The 17,876-nt window shown below is 34.4% G+C and overlaps 1 protein-coding gene across 1 annotated transcript in view; it reads left to right on the plus strand.

The window, feature by feature from the left end:
* LOC100379086 (cell adhesion molecule DSCAM-like) overlaps positions 1 to 8,684 on the plus strand; it is a 67,432-nt gene extending 58,748 nt beyond the window's left edge. The window contains exons 23-29 of the mRNA XM_085498944.1: positions 278 to 571; positions 1,170 to 1,389; positions 1,774 to 2,369; positions 2,493 to 2,756; positions 3,410 to 3,605; positions 4,106 to 4,317; positions 5,396 to 8,684. Coding sequence (XP_085355070.1) covers positions 278 to 571; positions 1,170 to 1,389; positions 1,774 to 2,369; positions 2,493 to 2,756; positions 3,410 to 3,605; positions 4,106 to 4,317; positions 5,396 to 5,685 — 2,072 coding nt within the window. The 3' untranslated portion in view covers positions 5,686 to 8,684. The remainder of the gene's footprint in view (positions 1 to 277; positions 572 to 1,169; positions 1,390 to 1,773; positions 2,370 to 2,492; positions 2,757 to 3,409; positions 3,606 to 4,105; positions 4,318 to 5,395) is intronic.
* The last annotated feature ends 9,192 nt before the right edge of the window (positions 8,685 to 17,876 follow it).

The following is a 17,876-nucleotide window of genomic DNA, read 5'->3' on the forward strand; positions in this document are numbered from 1 at the left end:
ACATCACTGGTTGAAATTATATCATCTTATTAATATCATTATATCACTTGTTGAAATTATGTCATCTTATTAATATCATGACATCACTGGTGGAAATTATGTCATCTTATTAATATCATGACATCACTGATTGATCACTCAATTTTAAAATCATGACATCACTGATTGGAATCAAAACATATTATGTGACATCATGACATCATTAAACATTAAAAATAATGATATACTTATCCAATTCAAATCAACGGACATTCACAACAGTTTCTTATCCTTTCAGCACCTATTGCACCCCATGCTAGCCAGTTTGTCAAAGAGGTTAACTCAACATCTGTCACGGTTTACCTGAAAGCGTGGCAAAGTGGTGGCTGCCAAATCACATCATTCACCATCCAGTACCAATTCAACGGACAACCAGATTGGAATCTTGTGGCAAATGAAGTCCCTTCATCAGACGATTTCACGATCCATGATCTGAGACCAGCCACTCACTACATAATACGAGTGACTGCATACAACGCAGCAGGACCAAGCACCATGGAGTCCACGGTTGCTACACTTAAATATGACGGTAGTAAGTCTCCACTACTAAGTGTTATACCTCATTAAGTTTTCTTTTAGTTTATCTGACCAATCAGTATTGTGTATTTTTTTTTTTTTTTTTCAAATTGGGGTGGTACCATTGTGTGGCTTTCTAGCTTTCACAACTACCATTGAAATAATGGGGAAACTATGGTGAAGTGCCCTCATGTGGTATCATAGTCCTACATCGTATCATTTCAATATTTGGTTTCTGTATTCCTGTGTTGATTATAATTTTTCCCATTTTAAAAATTTCATTGTAATATCATGATTATTATTTTTTTCAATCATTGTGATGTTTTACATTCTATTCAAATTTGTAGATCATATAATAATATAATAATGCTTTATTTAGAGAAAAGTAGAAAATAAAAAATGTTAAATATATTCAACTGCCGAGTAATATTAAAATCAAGTGATTGGTGAAGCCAAATATGTGGTTTATATGTGACCATATTCAACCAATAGGATAACACGCATATTTCATGTAAAAGTGTTTTATAAACAAGTGCCTAACACTTACTTGAACTCAGCCAATTAGATTGTAGGTTTTCCATCATGTGACCATATATTATCCAATCAATTTCTAGGTACTATTCCACCAATCATAGTGCATCTAGAAGCTCATAAGAATGGTTTGTTGTTCTATGAAGATCCACGAATCATGGGACCAATCTTTGGCGGTATCACCATATTAGTTGTCACGTTGATTGTTACTATTATGGGATATCGGAGAAGTAGGAGGCGATGGAAAGCCAAGAATGCCAAAAAAATAAGTAATTTAGCAGCTCTGGCCGCTCAAGGTGAAAGGTGAGGATTTGCTTTGTTTTCTTTTCATTCAGTTTCTGATCAAAATTTCTTGTGACTTTATTAGTCTCCGTTCGAATGCAGTCTGAAAACGGGACTTATGTTTTGACCCTTGTGCATCCGTGCTTCCGTGCGTGCGTCCGGACCTGTATCTTAGAAATGCCTAGACGAATCATAATCAAACTTCACACATACATCATACATGATAATATACATATGCACGTCAATTTGTTTCACGATCTGATTCAAGATGGCAGAATGGTGGCCATTTTTGTGCTAAAAAATCATCAAAATCAAGCATTTCTTGGCTGTTTACATATGGATTTTGTTCAAACTTGTTTTACTTTCACTTAATCAAATTTTAATCAAATTTTTAATTTCTTTTAGTGGGGCTGCTGGTTTCAGTCGACAGAATAGTCTAAAGCGCAACTTTACTGATCCCCCTAGTCAAGCTGCTGCTGCTGCTGCCACGGCAACATCAGAACAGGAGCCATTCCTGTCACAGCCAGGGGTCACGTTGAACAATTCTCCATCGGGTGAGTCCTCTGATAGCCGTCCAGAAGCTGAACGTTCTCGTCCCTGGGTGTATAGCCCAGTTCAACTTGATGAGAATCGTTTGTTAGCAAGTGCTGCCGCTGCTCCACCAATGTTAAAGGAATCGCCAGACTCTTCACCGGAAATGACACGCGCAAGACCCAGTGGAACAATAACTCTGAGTACGTTTCAGTCATCCAATCCAAACTCAGAAGAAAGTATTTATGCTTCAGGAAGTGACGAGGGAAGCAGTGGTCTGCATCTCCGTGAAGCATGCTATGCAGCGGGTGGCGAATTGGCTGCATGTGGCACAGTTTCGCCACACAATCATACATATGCCAGTCTTGACGATGTCTTGGAATCACCACCTGTTCCTAAAAGACCGAAGGATTTATATGTCCCGCAGCTTTCAGGAACATTTATAAAACACAGGGGGACACCCTTGCAAGGTAGGCATTTCTGACATAATTTTCCTCCTTGGACACAATGGTTTAACCCATATATTGCCTCCATGCTGATTAAGTGATAATTTGAAAAATACATATACTAAATGTTACTTTTGTTTTCTACAGAGAGGCATCGGCACAGTATTGTGTCATCAGGAACAACGTCCTCTGCACAGGAAGAACTGTCACAGGTTTTAGATAACGCCCATGGTTTGAGAACCGACAGTGAGCATGCAACGCCGAGGTCAACACCGCAAGTACCTCCAGAGTATGCAAGTCAAAGTGATATGGATATTGGCATTCGGCATTTCACAGCGTCACCGCCGCTGCCGTATGTCCCCGAAAGGAAGGATAGTAATTCGTCATATCAGCCATCCAATAAAAACCCAGGTAAAGTGTACTTGTTTCATTTCCTCATACAATATAAATTAAACTTTGCTACAATGTTTACTGTAAATGCATTAATTATTCACTGGGTTTTAATTTTGCTATTTTCACTGACAAATAAAATTTGATAAATTATATCTATGTGAACATGTAAAATAACAATAAAACTTATTGTTTCCATGACAATTTTGTGAAATTAAAACATAATGAATATGCATCAAAATAGTGACATTAAATGTCAGTGAAAATAAAAGATTTTACAGTATGTTTTAATATATAGTTTTAACAAATGAAGTTACCATGTGGTGCTATAATGCAAACTGCTTAGTTTTCGATGATAAGAATATTCTTGATTTTAGGATTTTATAACAATCGGGAAGACAAAATATCACCAAAATCACTGACACTCAGTGTCATAAGAACAATCAAACAAATGAACAAAACTATGAACATAAAGAACGTGAAATCTGACTAAACCAAAAAATTAAATACATCTTAAAAAAGTTGTTAGGTTTACAGAATTTTTTCTAGACTAATGAAATCTAGTAGAGACTTATCAAGGCACATGCTTTTATCCCACTTTATAGTTTTATTGAATTCCAAACAACTTCAAAAGTTTTGTAGTCTGAAATTTCATTTTAATTCAACTTCTTTAGGTTCAAAACCCATTCTGCCTGGAAGAACAAGAAAATCGGGGGATGCAAGTGGATTTGAGTCACCTGACCATCCTCCGGTAGCTATTTATAGACCGCCGAGGTATCGGGCACCCAGGCGACAACAAAAAAAGGGAGCCCATGTTATTGGTCGGCCTGTTATCAGGGCAACAAGAGGACCAATCAGAAGACAGAGGCGGTAAGTAATTTTTGGGTCATTCCCTGACTAGTGGAGGAATTTTGTAAAAATTTTAAAAGACAAGGGTATAAAATACTTTGTTTCATCAAACAAAAATCTGAATGCTGTCAAATGACTCCTCATGAATTGAACATAACATCTGAGAACATGCATATGTGATCACTTGTTTCATCATCAGCTGTCAGTATACTAATTTCTGCTTTTTTTTTTTCTTCATGCATTTTTCTCTTTTCTATCCATTTTCTCACTCCTATATTATTTTCACACTTATTCTTTCAAATTTCATCTTTTTTGGTGCATGACAATTACTGCAAATTTTAATCATGATTTTCCATCCATCACAAATTGCAATCTTTATTTGTTGTGACTTTCAATAAAATTAAAATTCTGGTTGTGTTTGCTTTTGATTTGTATTTACTTTCACAATATGTGCATGGTGTTGGATTGGTTGTATTTTGTGTTTATAGTCAAGTTAAGTTTATGGTCGTTTACGTACACAGACCCGAGAGTAGCTGCAGCAGCAGTAGCAGTAACAACAGCCCAACAGAAGATCTAACGTACACAGCGTCAAGAGATATGTCAAGTCCTTCAGAGGGATACCTATCATACCAGTGTGACAGCCGAGCAGGTACACTCGGTAGTGGAGGACTTGTAAGCGGCTTCACAGACAGTGATGCTGAGCCAATTCAGTCCAGAAGAAAGTCACATGGAGGTATGTGTTATTACCGTTGTGATTGGTCAATTCATCACCACTGTCAAACTTCTTCCAAATATATTCATAATTTCTTCTTGTTTTCCTTAAAATCATCCTTTTAAAATATATTGTTATTAATCCAAATCCAGAAAGCAATTGTGAAATTTTGTATTGCTTAACAAAAAAATTGAATGTAAGAAGTTCCCAGTAGATAGGAATAAAAATAATGCCCTAAACTGTTTTTAAGGCAGTGGAAACTTGTCATTAGTTTTTGTAGTGATAAATAATTTATTTCACATACATTGTCCTGCATATTTGCATTTTGAGTTACACAGTTTAAGACAAATTTTGTTTGGTTTGCCCCAGAGTAGCTGTTTATTTTGTTGAGAATAAAAATGTCTAAATCAAACTGAGTTAATTTCACAAACTGTGAAAAAGAGTCATGCATACTGATTTGTGTGGTAGAGGAGGAGGGGGGGGGCACTTGCATGTGAATGTATGAACAGAATACTTACACAAATTGAATACACTGTGATGTGTTCAGTTTGGTGAGTTAGCATGTAACATGCTTTGTTCACTGAATCATTAAAATATGGTCTACTATCTCCATAGAAACACACCTGTAAAGTAAATAAGACCAAATACTTCTAATAGAGCAAAAATATAATTATGATTAATTACTGTAAAATCATTAGTTATTCACTAGATTTTAATTACACTGATAAGTAAAATTCACTAAATTTTAAATCCATGTGAACATGTAGATCTTACAATATACTGTAAAATGACTAATTTTCACTGGGTTTAAATTTCGCTGATTTCCCATTTCAGGCATATTCAGAGGGTTTTAAATTCACGGTTTTATCATTTAGATAATGTGTTCTATGCTAAATTTTACATTGGTTTTAATTTAGCGCATTTTCCAGTCAGCGAAATAAGCAAAATTAAAACCCAGTGAATAATTAATCCTTTTACAATAATTGGTATAGTGAAATTAAATGCAAATGAAAATTAATATAAAAATTAATAATCATATATACTGGTGACTTTTACATTACACGTATTTAATATTTTTTTTTATTTCTTCCCATCCTAGGATCAGTAAGTGAACCGGAAAAAAGCCGAAGACTATCGACGCCATCCACGTTTAAGCCTCGTCCCATCACTGTGACCCCCATTCCTACTGTACAGTACGCTGTGGCTCCAAAAGATAGAAACATGCCCAGGCACAGGCCACATACTGGCAGCTCGGGAGAGCCATCAGATGAGAGTCCGTTGACCCCTACCACTCCATCGCAGCAGGAAGAGGTTGAAATACACATGTTGACAGAACCAATGTTAAGAGACAATCCAAAAGGCTACAGAGAAGAGTACACGATAGTGTAGCAAAAACAACAACAAAACAATTTAAAATTTATGTAAATAGTTTAGCGTACGCTTCAACGTTCTTGAAAAACCTTAGAATACTGAAATATATTCTCCATGATGTGACATATGGTGTATATTTATGTGAATTTTATGTTGAGCTTATGTGTATTTATGTGGACTCATTTTATGTGACATTATGTTGGTACATACCAGTAGGCATTATGAAGAATACATGTGATGTAGGAAGACTATGTGCAACATACATTATTGCTGCAGAGATGTATGTGACACATGACTGTACATAAACTATGGATTATGTGCAACATACTGTGGGAGGTAATGTTGCAGAGATGTATGTGACATGTTTGTACATAAACTATGGATTATGTGCAACATACTGTGGGAGGTAATGTGCATATATGTATGTGACACATGACAGTACATAAACTATGGATTATGTGCAACATACTGTGGGATGTAATGCTGCAGACTGCAAAGATATATGTGACATGAATGTACATAAACTAAGAGAAGGATACATGATGGATATGTACATGGAACAAAGAACATGAAAGATTCGCTGGATTCACCAACATTTGTGTGTGATAGAAATGTACCTGTTGGAAAACAAGATTGTAACTAGGACAACATTGGCAACATAATTTGGAAACATAACTTGTATGTTCAGAAGATGGGAATCAGTGACCTGCATGCGACATAAAAACATTGTGTGTCTGAAATAATCTAGGACCCATGTACAAAGATGCATTCGATATGTATGGATATATACGTGGCTTCAAGATCTGTGAACATTAAAACACACAAGGTAACATTGACTAGACCCCTCAGTACTGGGGAGCCGTATCCCCTATAACAACACTGCCAGCTCACCACATGATGTTAATACTCTGGTATACTCAGCTTTGCAGTTCCTGACAAGGTAAACTGTGACCCTATAAGCGGACTGACTTTTTGGATTATCTCTGCTGTTTATCCTGAACTGAATTTATTATTGTTGCCTTATACGACACTACATAATCCCAGACTCCTGCAGCAAGAAAATTCAGTGGACTGCTACATTGGGAAGTGTAACATTACTGGAACAGAGTTTTTGTTGTTACAAAATAGCCTATTAATATTGTAATTTAGTACTTTTTTTTCTCATTGTTAACCCTCGCATATTGAATACAGCATTCAAGCCCACATATAAATTTAATAAACCATTCTTTCATTATTGGGTTGGTTTACTATACCCGTGCATGTGCAATCAGTTGAGTTAAAATCAAAAAGTTTTGAAAGTGTAATAGACTAATTTGCATCTAATTTTGCAAAAAAAAATTTGAAATAATTTATTTTGAAAATAATCAAATGCCCGAGGATTGTAAAACAATATTGTGTAATATTCCTATTTATTTATGTGGAAACAAATTGCTGCAAAGATTTAAAAGATTTTATTTAAATATTTTTGAGTCCAAGACATTCTACAACTGTATTTATTTATTTGGTACTTGTGAAAGTTACGTTTTACAAACATCACTGCCAAGCAGTCAATCAAGAAACCATGTCCAAGCAATTTGTCTGTTTCATGACTTGGATTGGGAAATTTTTTATACACTGTCAGTAAATTTCTTCCTTATAGTGAAGAGTGCCCTATGCCGAAAAACTTACTTTTTATATGAAGACTGCCATTTATCAATATCGTTGTGCCCACCAATGGTGCTATGGGCAACATAGTTTACTAAATATCCACTATGTGCAATGTGTACTAAAAATCTCGATGTCTTGTTCATAAATTCCTGTGAAAAAAATTGTATTTGTCAAAATATTCTGCCTTTTTTTCATCACTGTAACATCATTCAGCATCCACAACTGAGTATGCTTTACTTTTTATGATTGTAAATTTTATTGACAATTTTATATGAAGCAGCTGAATCAGTTTTTTGACAGGAATCTTTTAAGACCTGGTAGCTTTGTCTTTGGTTATGCAGTCTCTAGATCTACAGCAATAATAATTAAAGAGACTGGCACTTCACTGAAATAAGAAAAAAAGGATGGAAAAATTACTGAATCTGGTGATACTTTCTTGTTCTAGTGCACAGAGTAATCAAACCTAATTCTGTCCATTGCTGCCATCCATCATATCTATCAATTATGCGTAGACATCAACTCTGATTGGTTGAATCTATTTGTGTCTCTAATGTGTTTGTATCTGCACCGTAAATGGATCACTGCTTTTTTAAATCTAGAAAATAATATTATAAATTATTGATTCATTTCAAATTTCAACTAATTAATAGTTTGAAATCGTTTTTAATTACGTTACTAGTGATTGATTGCAATGCTAATAAGAGTTGTCAGATCAAAGGAAGTTTGATATGTTTTATAATTGTCTATGTAGATGATGATCACCGAGTAATTGAATGCTCTACATTTCTGTCTGCATTTTTGATGTTATATTACTGATTCATGTGAAACTATCATAGTTGATTTTAGCTACATGTGTAAATTCTGTGCTTCTTTTATTCGTTAGTTCATTTGCATAGCTGATTGTGATCACAATACAGTTATGACTTGGTAATTGTGTTTTTTTCATTTCACAAAACCACTGTTGACTTTTGATAAATTATCTCTAGATAACACTTCTCAGTCATTGATGATCTGAAATTATATCTCTGCTCTAGGTGCTCAGTCCCCGTCTGTGTGTATCTTTATCGCCATGATGGACACTTTGTCTGTGAGGGCGCTATTGAGACAGCGTTAAGTTACTCATAGAAACTCGTGGCAATACTAGATCAATATGCTGTTGATTCTCTGCATAATTTTGCATAACTAATGAGTTAATTTGCATAAGTATCAGTAGCTTAAAACACTGCTGTCTTATCACCAGCTTCTTACACTGTATTTGTTATTATGTATATATTTATTTTTTCTGTGTTTATGAAACAAAGTTGTTTTCATTTCCATGGATGACTGTTGTAAAGATATGCTAATTAATAAAATTATTAATTTATGTATGACATTATTTCTCAAGTATCTGTGTGTATGTGTTTGTTATTCTGTGGTTTTGATAGTAGCCGTCATCCCACAGTGTGATGTTCCTTATTTTTTTCTGCTGAGGATTTATGAGTGTTGTGTAAATGTTTGTGCACGTTTTCGCATTCTTTGATAGTCAGAAATCAGTGTGCAAGACCAGAGCAGCTTGCCACATAAAGCTGCATACTATTTAGATGATTTCAGAAAGTACCACTGGGTGCTTCTCTAAAACTATGTTGATTGATTGACCGATCACAGGTAGCATAGTGGTTGTTGCATCAGACTTATGATTGGTAGACCCAAGTTCAAATCCTACCTTAGGCTGAATACCAAAACTCAATGGGAAGGCCAATTCCACTAGCCGAGATTCATTCACTAATGAATGCGACTTTGGGGGAACCTTGATTAAGATCCGCATGCTTGTGTTCGACTGAGCCTGGTTGACGCCAGGATAGCGCATTAAATTGCCATTAAATAGAGAGATGGCCACACAGCTCTGTCATGTGTGTAGTCCCAAAACATGAATATGGCTTCTGTGGCCAAAATGCACTATATGTCAGCACTTCCAAGATGCACATACAAAAAAAAAAGTCAGAAGAGACAACAGTGACATTCAATGTCCAGAACTGTTGCCGGGAACAAAAACATATTTAAAAAAAAAAAAAAAAAACTATGTTGATTATGAAAGTACCTCAGAAAGTAACAATGACAACTGATAATAGATATAATGACTACCGTACTGCTACTGCATTTGTTAAAACAGAGCCACATAAATACCCTCAAATATTATTGTCCATGTTTTCGAAACAATAAATTTGCTTACTACTGTAGTGTGCAAGCAAACTTCTATAACAGGATGTAAGAGTTTCCAATAGAATTTTAGACCATGTAGAAGACATGAAAAACCATTTTTGACAAATCGGCCATTTTCAAATCGATTTGTATGACTATAGATTTGAAACATGATAAAGTCATGATCGAAAGCATGGTTTTGTCACAGCTTACATCTGGTGTCATCAACTCACAACTGCTTTCGGATAAGCTAACTAAAGATGGCACAATTGTACTTTGATGTAGTACTTTAAACATGGAAAATTGGAAATGCATTAACCCGAACGCATTCACATACACCATCTATTCTTTATAACAGTATCTCATTGCATTATGGGGAAAATAGGTATGAATATTTTATTTGTTTGAATTTTGAACAAAAGTGTTTTGTCACAAAGTCAATGAATTAGATTTATCAGAAAATATATTCCAAATGGCTGATTACTCTCGTTGCATCAAAGGCATTCTCTTAATCTTTATAAATATTTTTAAATTTCACAATTTAAACTGAAACCAGAGGTTTCTATTGAACGATGGAACAACACTGGAACATTTTCAAATGATGTCAGTTCACACTGCGGTTGTTGCTTGGCTGTTTGGATTCATTTAAAAATATTTATAACGATGAAAGGAAGACCTTTGTTGCACCGAGAGTAAAATTCATTGTCATTACTAGTTCAGTAACAATGTCTGTAAACAAGAGTTCCATCAAATTAGAGCAGACTTTCAATGCATGAATTGCTGCTGGAGTAGCCAGCCATCAACTACAACAAATTGCAAATTCATGTACAACTAAGATGTAAAATAGCGTTTATAGAGAGGGAGGGCAAGGGGGGGGGGGTAGCTGATACAGTTTTACGGGAAATAAAATGGGCTTTTTACAATTTACAAGGAAAAAAAGACGTTTTTATAGTTTACAGTGAAAATTGAATTTTGCAGTGAATTGTGTCATCTAGTCGTTTTACAGTTTCTGAAATGTAATTTCCCTGGATTATTCTTTACGATTTTTTATTTGGATGTAAATTCTTGTACGTACCGAGAAAAATGACACATTTTTACAGTGTACGGAAAAAATAGTTGATTGATTACATTGTAAGTCTAGCCTGTGATTACAGAATTACGGAATTTATTTTTTCAATTTACGTTGTATGAAAAAAAAAAAATTGCAATTACGTTGAACGAAAATAACACTTGCCCCCCCCCCTATTTATATATTTGCGATAAATTACACAAATATGTCTGGACATTTTGATTCACCATTATTTTATAACAAAGCATTGCATTTCAAAACATACACCTCCTTTATTGTCTTGTGAATCTTCTGAGTGGCCATAATGTGTTATGTCCATTGTCCATAATGTCATTATATCCATTGACAGGAGGTTTGTACACTGAGTTAGAGCGCCATCTATGGCTAATTGTACTATAATATTTCCTTTTGTTTTTGTGGGGGAAACTGCCACAAACAGTATGGGATCTTTAAATCTCACCAGATATAGTGTAGATACATCAAGCAGTAGACGGTATGTGTAATGTTCTAATGGTGAATACACATTTATTCAGTTGTACAGGAACGAAATAAAGCTAGTTGAAAAACTACATACGCTAGGAGGATTGAGAACAATGTATCACTTGGAGTACAAAGGATGAAGTCTGTCTTAATTATCACTCTTTGTCTATTGAAAGACAAAGGGTGGATTCACACTTTAGTATTTTAATCCTTGGCATCAATTAATATGATCGATTGTTTTAATTGAGCCAATCAGAGAGAACACACTTATGTAAACTGATAGAAATGGCTGAATACAGGCCGAAGTGTGTTTCTTTGCGTCACGAAAACAGCATAAATCTATAGAAACTTTGACTACAACTACTCAATCTTGATAACATAACTTGAGATAATAAACACTGATAATTACATACAACAATGAAATAAATCTGATAAAATGAAGCGAAGTTATGGTTAAATAACTTGAAAAATTATATGTATCCACATGGTAATAACGATAACTTTTTATACATGATTTGGTATCAATTGTTGATTTTTGCTGGTTCCCGGCGTTCCTTGAGAATGGCACTGATGACAAGTAGGATAACTTATAGTATTGCCATATTCTGGCTCAAAATCACATGACCAAGTGACGTACAACAAATTGCAAATTCATGTACAACTAAAGCTGCAAAACGCGTTCATATATTTGCGATAAATTACACTCAGTAATATCAAATAATTTTATTTACACACATCCTCTAAACTTATTCACAGTCTTGTGAAAAGATTTAACAGACTCAGTGGGGCCACACTACCAAACTTTTCAAACTAAATTTGTAAATTTTAGGGTATGTTGAATACAAATTGTAAGCTAGGCAAAGGAAGGGGGAAAATATTGCATGCAAACCGTTGCAGAAAAGAAATGCTAGCACATTCAGAACAAATAAAATGTAGAGAATAAACACCATGAAACAGAATACATTTCAGACTTCAAATGGCCGACTTATTTTCTTTTAAGATCAACTCATTAGTATCAATCAAGATAATCAACAATTGGTTGGTTCCCGCCTCAAGTGTCATGGCGCACCTAGCCACAAGAGAACGGGAAATAGTAATGATTACAGCATTCTGATTGGGTCATCACGTTCTCGTTCCTTGTTCTATTTCCCTTGGTTACCTGACTTCAGCGCGTTTTTTTTATATATAAAGCGGGGTTTTCCTTTTACTCTCGTAAACATAAAACTGTATCTTTTGTTACACAAATAGTGAGAAATAACATAACAGTCTAAGCAGGCAAAGTGAATGGGCATGGTTTTATTTCGGTATTTTTACAGACACGTTTACGCAGAACGAAACTTGGAATGATTTTAAATTATGTCACTGAGTCACGTGACTTTGAGTTAGAATATGGTGATACTGTGGAATACTTTATTTTCGCTGGAATTAATTTTCGCTGAAAAGGCTTTTTGGGCGTTTTGCTTGGAATTTATTTTCACTGATTTTTGATGAGATTAATGTGAAATATAGGAAAAAAAGTATATTCGCTGGATTTTATTTTCACGGAATCATCCCTTCAGCGAAAATAGCGTAAATAAATTCCAAGCGAAAATAAAGTATTCTACAGTACTAGTTATCTTACTTGCCATCCTCAAGGGACGCCAGGAACCAGCGAAAATCAACAAATGCAATCAAAACATGTATAAAAACAAAAGGAAATATCATAGTACAATTAGCCATAGATGGCGCTCTAACTCAGTACAAACCACCTGTCTAGGGATACAATGAATGTAACACATTATGGCCACTCAGAAGATTCACAAGACAATAATGGAGGTGTCTGTTTTGAAAAGCAATGCTTTTTCCTTCACTTAGTTTTGTGCTAAACTCTTGTTTTCCATGATGAATTTGCTGTATTTTTTTCTCCAAGATCCAGACAAGCAGATTCTTTTTTCTGCTATTGATGTCACGTTTTTTTTCCTTGATTTTTTTCGTTGGAATTTTTTTTTTTTAAATCTGCCATCAGTCTCCAGAATTTCTAATGGTCAAACCCTAAATAACAGTTTTAAATGGAATAACAGACAGGGAATTAATTATACAAAATTGTAATCGCAGTGACTACAGACTACCTGAAATGTAATATACATATACAGTTTTCATATGAATATTTATCAAAAATATTGTAAATGCATGTTTAGAGTAATGGTGGCTGAAAATGCTTTGAGAAAAACACAGGTGGTAGGAAAATTGAATTGTTGATTTTAAATTTGTTACTAATTAACTAAATACATTCATATATATATTTATATATTGAAAAGATGATTTGTCGGTTTCAAGCAGGTGTGCTAGTTCCATTACATCAGTAATGCTGTAGGCTGGTTCAAGGTTTGTGCATGGCGATCAAATTATCACCAAGCGACTTCACACTTCAAAGACAAAGATTTACTTGAAAAGATTTGTTGTGATATCAAATGAATACTTGGATTGTCTTAGTTGTTTTAAAATCTTTTCACCACCTGTTCCTTCTTTTCATCCAAAATTAGGGTTCATTTTCAGAAATATTGAAGAATACAAAAAAAAAAAAAGTACTGAAAAATTTGGGCAAGAAAGTCTGGTGGGGAAAAGGATAAGTACTAAAAACAAAATGGTGAAAACTTATAAATTCAAACAAAAATACTATGTGACACAGAAACATGAAATGATCAATTCATTATGTAACTTGGAACAAATCACTGCATATTAATTAGCTCATTTGCATATCAGTTTAAAATCACTATATTCTTAACGGCTCTCATGCACATCTCACAGGTTTTGTGTAATGACATTAGATCACATAATTTGTTTATTTCATCAAGATACTTATAAAATTAATATTATGCTTTTTTTGCTTTACTACAGACTGAAAAAAGGCTTGTACAATGTTTAATAATTTGCAGAAAGTAGATCAGAACTAATTCTAATAATGTTCATGTAGCCATACATGGTTTTGGCATACAGAGCATGCAATACGGTTTGAAATCACCTCCACATTTGGGTGTTATTTCAATTAATTAAATACACACACAAAAATACATCAAAATAATATTTTATTGGGAGTGACAATGGAAAATGACATCCATAAAATTTATACTGAAAATAAACATCAATGACATATGTCCAATAATATGTCTGAAAAACGCTGCATTTTTTTATTTACATTTTACATTTCATTTACACTTTTTTTCTTCCAAGAGTCTTGTAACAATACGATGCCTGCACCACATCAGTGACTGCTACTGCACGCTAAATTTTTTGATATGAAAGTTTATTTCATAAAGGCGTGAATAAGTTTTTTATAAAAATTTATTAAATATTTATAAAAGAATTATCTTTGAAGAGACTCATGCTTTATGTAAATAGAAAGAATGTGCTTTTTTCGCTGTAAAAGCCATTAGGTAACACCATTACCCATGAGTCTTTGCAGGTTTCCTGTATTGTGATTGGTCAAGTTGTTTTCAAAAGTAGTCATTTGAAATTTTATAAATATTTTATGTAAACAAAAATCCACGCCTTTATGAAATTCACTGTAGAACATTTTAGACTCATACAAATTAGAGTGGAGCCAATATAATATATTAATCCCTGATTATCAACCTGAGTTTTCACACAAATATACTGTTTTTTCTATATTTCACATTCAACTCATCAAAAATCAGTGAAAATAAATTCCATACAAAACACCCAAAATGATTTTTCAGTGAAAATTAATTCCAGCTAAAATAAAGTATTTCACAGTATGCAAGTTTGAACAGACATGATTCTAAGAGGTCACACAAAAGACAACGGTGAAATTGAAAAGCTAAATTCAATATCAATAAAATACAACATTTATTTCAATATCACACAGATGAAATAAATAAATTCAAAAATCCATACACCAAGTTTATGCAAATCAGTATGTGAATCAGAATGCTAATTAAAGTGCGGTAGTCGTCGCGCCACGCATGCACGAGATATATGGGCCTCATACAAACAAAGATGGCGACTTTGACTTTTGCGAAGATCAGCGAGTACAAACTGAGACGATTCCAAGCTTCAATAAAGTAATTTTAGGTGATTGGAAGGTATCGAATGAGTCGCCGGCGGTAATCAGTGCAAGTCGTGCCCAGGTCAAACCTCATACTTGTGATTTCCATTTGAAGAGCACATTGGATTGTGGGAAAATCAATGTTTATCAACACAAATGTCGCACATGCACAGCGCGGCGCGGTGACCACCACGCTTTAAACATTCAATGTAAGCACGAAAACAGCAATGTATTCCGTATTATACATTCCTCGTTTGTTTAGTTAAAAATACCTTGATGACAGCACAAGTCTAATGAGAAAAACCTTCACAGAAAGCACCTCATGAACAAAGTCAAGTTCATAAATTTATTATAAGAGAGAAAAAACATAGATATAAAGAGAAAAAATAATTGAAATTTAAAAATTGAACTTGAATGTACTTTTGTTACATTTTATTATTTTTCTGAAACTGAAAAACCATAAAAAAAAACACAAACTATCACAGGTACATCTCTGAATCATAAGATTTAATTTCCCTGCAGAGAAAAGAGTTATGCCATACAGTAAACTGCTTCAATTTTACCAGCTTCAAATATTTTCAAATACAGTGAAAATCACAAAATTTATCAACCTTTTCACCACTAGTTTCTTCTTTTAATCACAAAATAGTCCCGTTTATAGTCTGCTCTTTTCTTCAGAAGATTGGGACAAAAATAGACAAATATTTGGGTAAAAACTGAAAATTGACTCAAATTTTGTTCGTTGGCTCCAAATTAGGGTTCATTTTCAGAACTATTGAAAAATATAAGAAAATAGTGCACAACAATTTTGAAAAGAAAGTCTGGTTCTGAAAAGGTTAACAGCGAAACACAGGGTTTCAGTGACTTTTGCAAAATTTTTCTTTGTGAAGATTAAACGATTTATTATTATGTTTATTATTATTGTTATGTATTGTGTATTCATACAATATGTTTTACCATTGGACAGTATAGATATGACATCACAATAACAATACATAAGAAAATTATTAATAAAAATAAAGTTCAATTGTCTGTGATGATAAACAACTACAATGTATTGTGGCTAGCATGGCAATGTAATGTAATGTAATGTAATGTGGCTAGCGTGGCAATGTAATGTAATGTAATGTGGCTAGCATGGCAATGTAATGTAATGTGGCTAGTGTAGCAATGTAATGTAATGTAATGTAATGTGGCTAGCATGGCAATGTAATGTAATGTGGCTAGTGTGGCAATGTAATGTGGCTAGCGTGGCAATGTAATGTACTGTAATGTGGCTAGTGTGGCAATGTAATGTAATGTGGCTAGCGTGGCAATGTAATGTACTGTAATGTGGCTAGTGTGGAAATGTAATGTAATGTAATGTAATGTGGCTAGCGTGGCAATGTAATGTGGCTAGCATGGCAATGTAATGTAATGTAATGTGGCTAGCATGGCAATGTAATGTAATGTAATGTGGCTAGTGTGGCAATGTAATGTAATGTAATGTGGCTAGCGTGGCAATGTAATGTAATGTATTGTGACTAGCGTGGCAATGTAATGCAATGTAATGTGGCTAGTGTGGCAATGTAATGTAATGTAATGTGGCTAGTGTGGCAATGTAATGTAATGTAATGTGGCTAGCGTGGCAATGTAATGTAATGTAATGTGGCTAGCGTGACAATGTATTGTAAAGTAATGTGGCTAGCGTGGCAATGTAATGTAATGTAATGTGGCTAGTGTGGCAATGTAATGTATTGTGGCTAGCATGGCAATTTAATGCAATGTAATGTGGCTAGTGTGGCAATGTAATGTAATGTGGCTAGTGTGGCAATGTAATGTAATGTAATGTGGCTAGCGTGGCAATATATTGTAATGTAATGTGGCTAGCGTGGCAATGTAATGTAATGTAATGTGGCTAGCGTGGCAATATATTGTAATGTAATGTGGCTAGCGTGGCAATATATTGTAATGTAATGTGGCTAGCGTGGCAATGTAATGTAATGTGGCTAGCGTGGCAATGTAATGTAATGTGGCTAGCGTGGCAATATATTGTAATGTAATGTGGCTAGCGTGGCAATGTAATGTAATGTAATGTGGCTAGTGTGGCAATGTAATGTAATGTAATATGGCTAGTGTGGCAATGTAATGTGGCTAGCGTTGCAATGTAATGTAATGTAATGTCATGTGGCTAGTGTGGCAATGTAATATAATGCCATGTGGCTAGCATAGCAATGTAATATATTGTGGCTAGCATAGCAATGTAATGTATTGTGGCTAGCATAGCAATGTAATGTATTGTGGCTAGCATAGCAATGTAATGTATTGTGGCTAGCATAGCAATGTAATGTATTGTGGCTAGCATGGCAATGTATTGTGGCTAGCATAGCAATGTAATGTATTGTGGCTAGCATAGCAATGTAATGTATTGTGGCTAGCATAGCAATGTAATATATTGTGGCTAGCATAGCAATGTAATGTATTGTGGCTAGCATAGCAATGTAATGTATTGTGGCTAGCATAGCAATGTAATGTATTGTGGCTAGCATAGCAATGTAATGTATTGTGGCTAGCATAGCAATGTAATGTATTGTGGCTAGCATAGCAATGTAATGTATTGTGGCTAGCATAGCAATGTAATGTATTGTGGCTAGCATAGCAATGTAATGTATTGTGGCTAGCATAGCAATGTAATGTATTGTGGCTAGTGTAGCAATGTAATGTATTGTGGCTAGCATAGCAATGTAATGTATTGTGGCTAGCATAGCAATGTAATGTATTGTGGCTAGCATAGCAATATAATGTAATGTG

The sequence above is a fragment of the Saccoglossus kowalevskii genome, chromosome 5, assembly GCF_978046115.1.
Source record: "Saccoglossus kowalevskii chromosome 5, keSacKowa6.1, whole genome shotgun sequence".
Lineage (NCBI taxonomy): Eukaryota > Metazoa > Hemichordata > Enteropneusta > Harrimaniidae > Saccoglossus > Saccoglossus kowalevskii.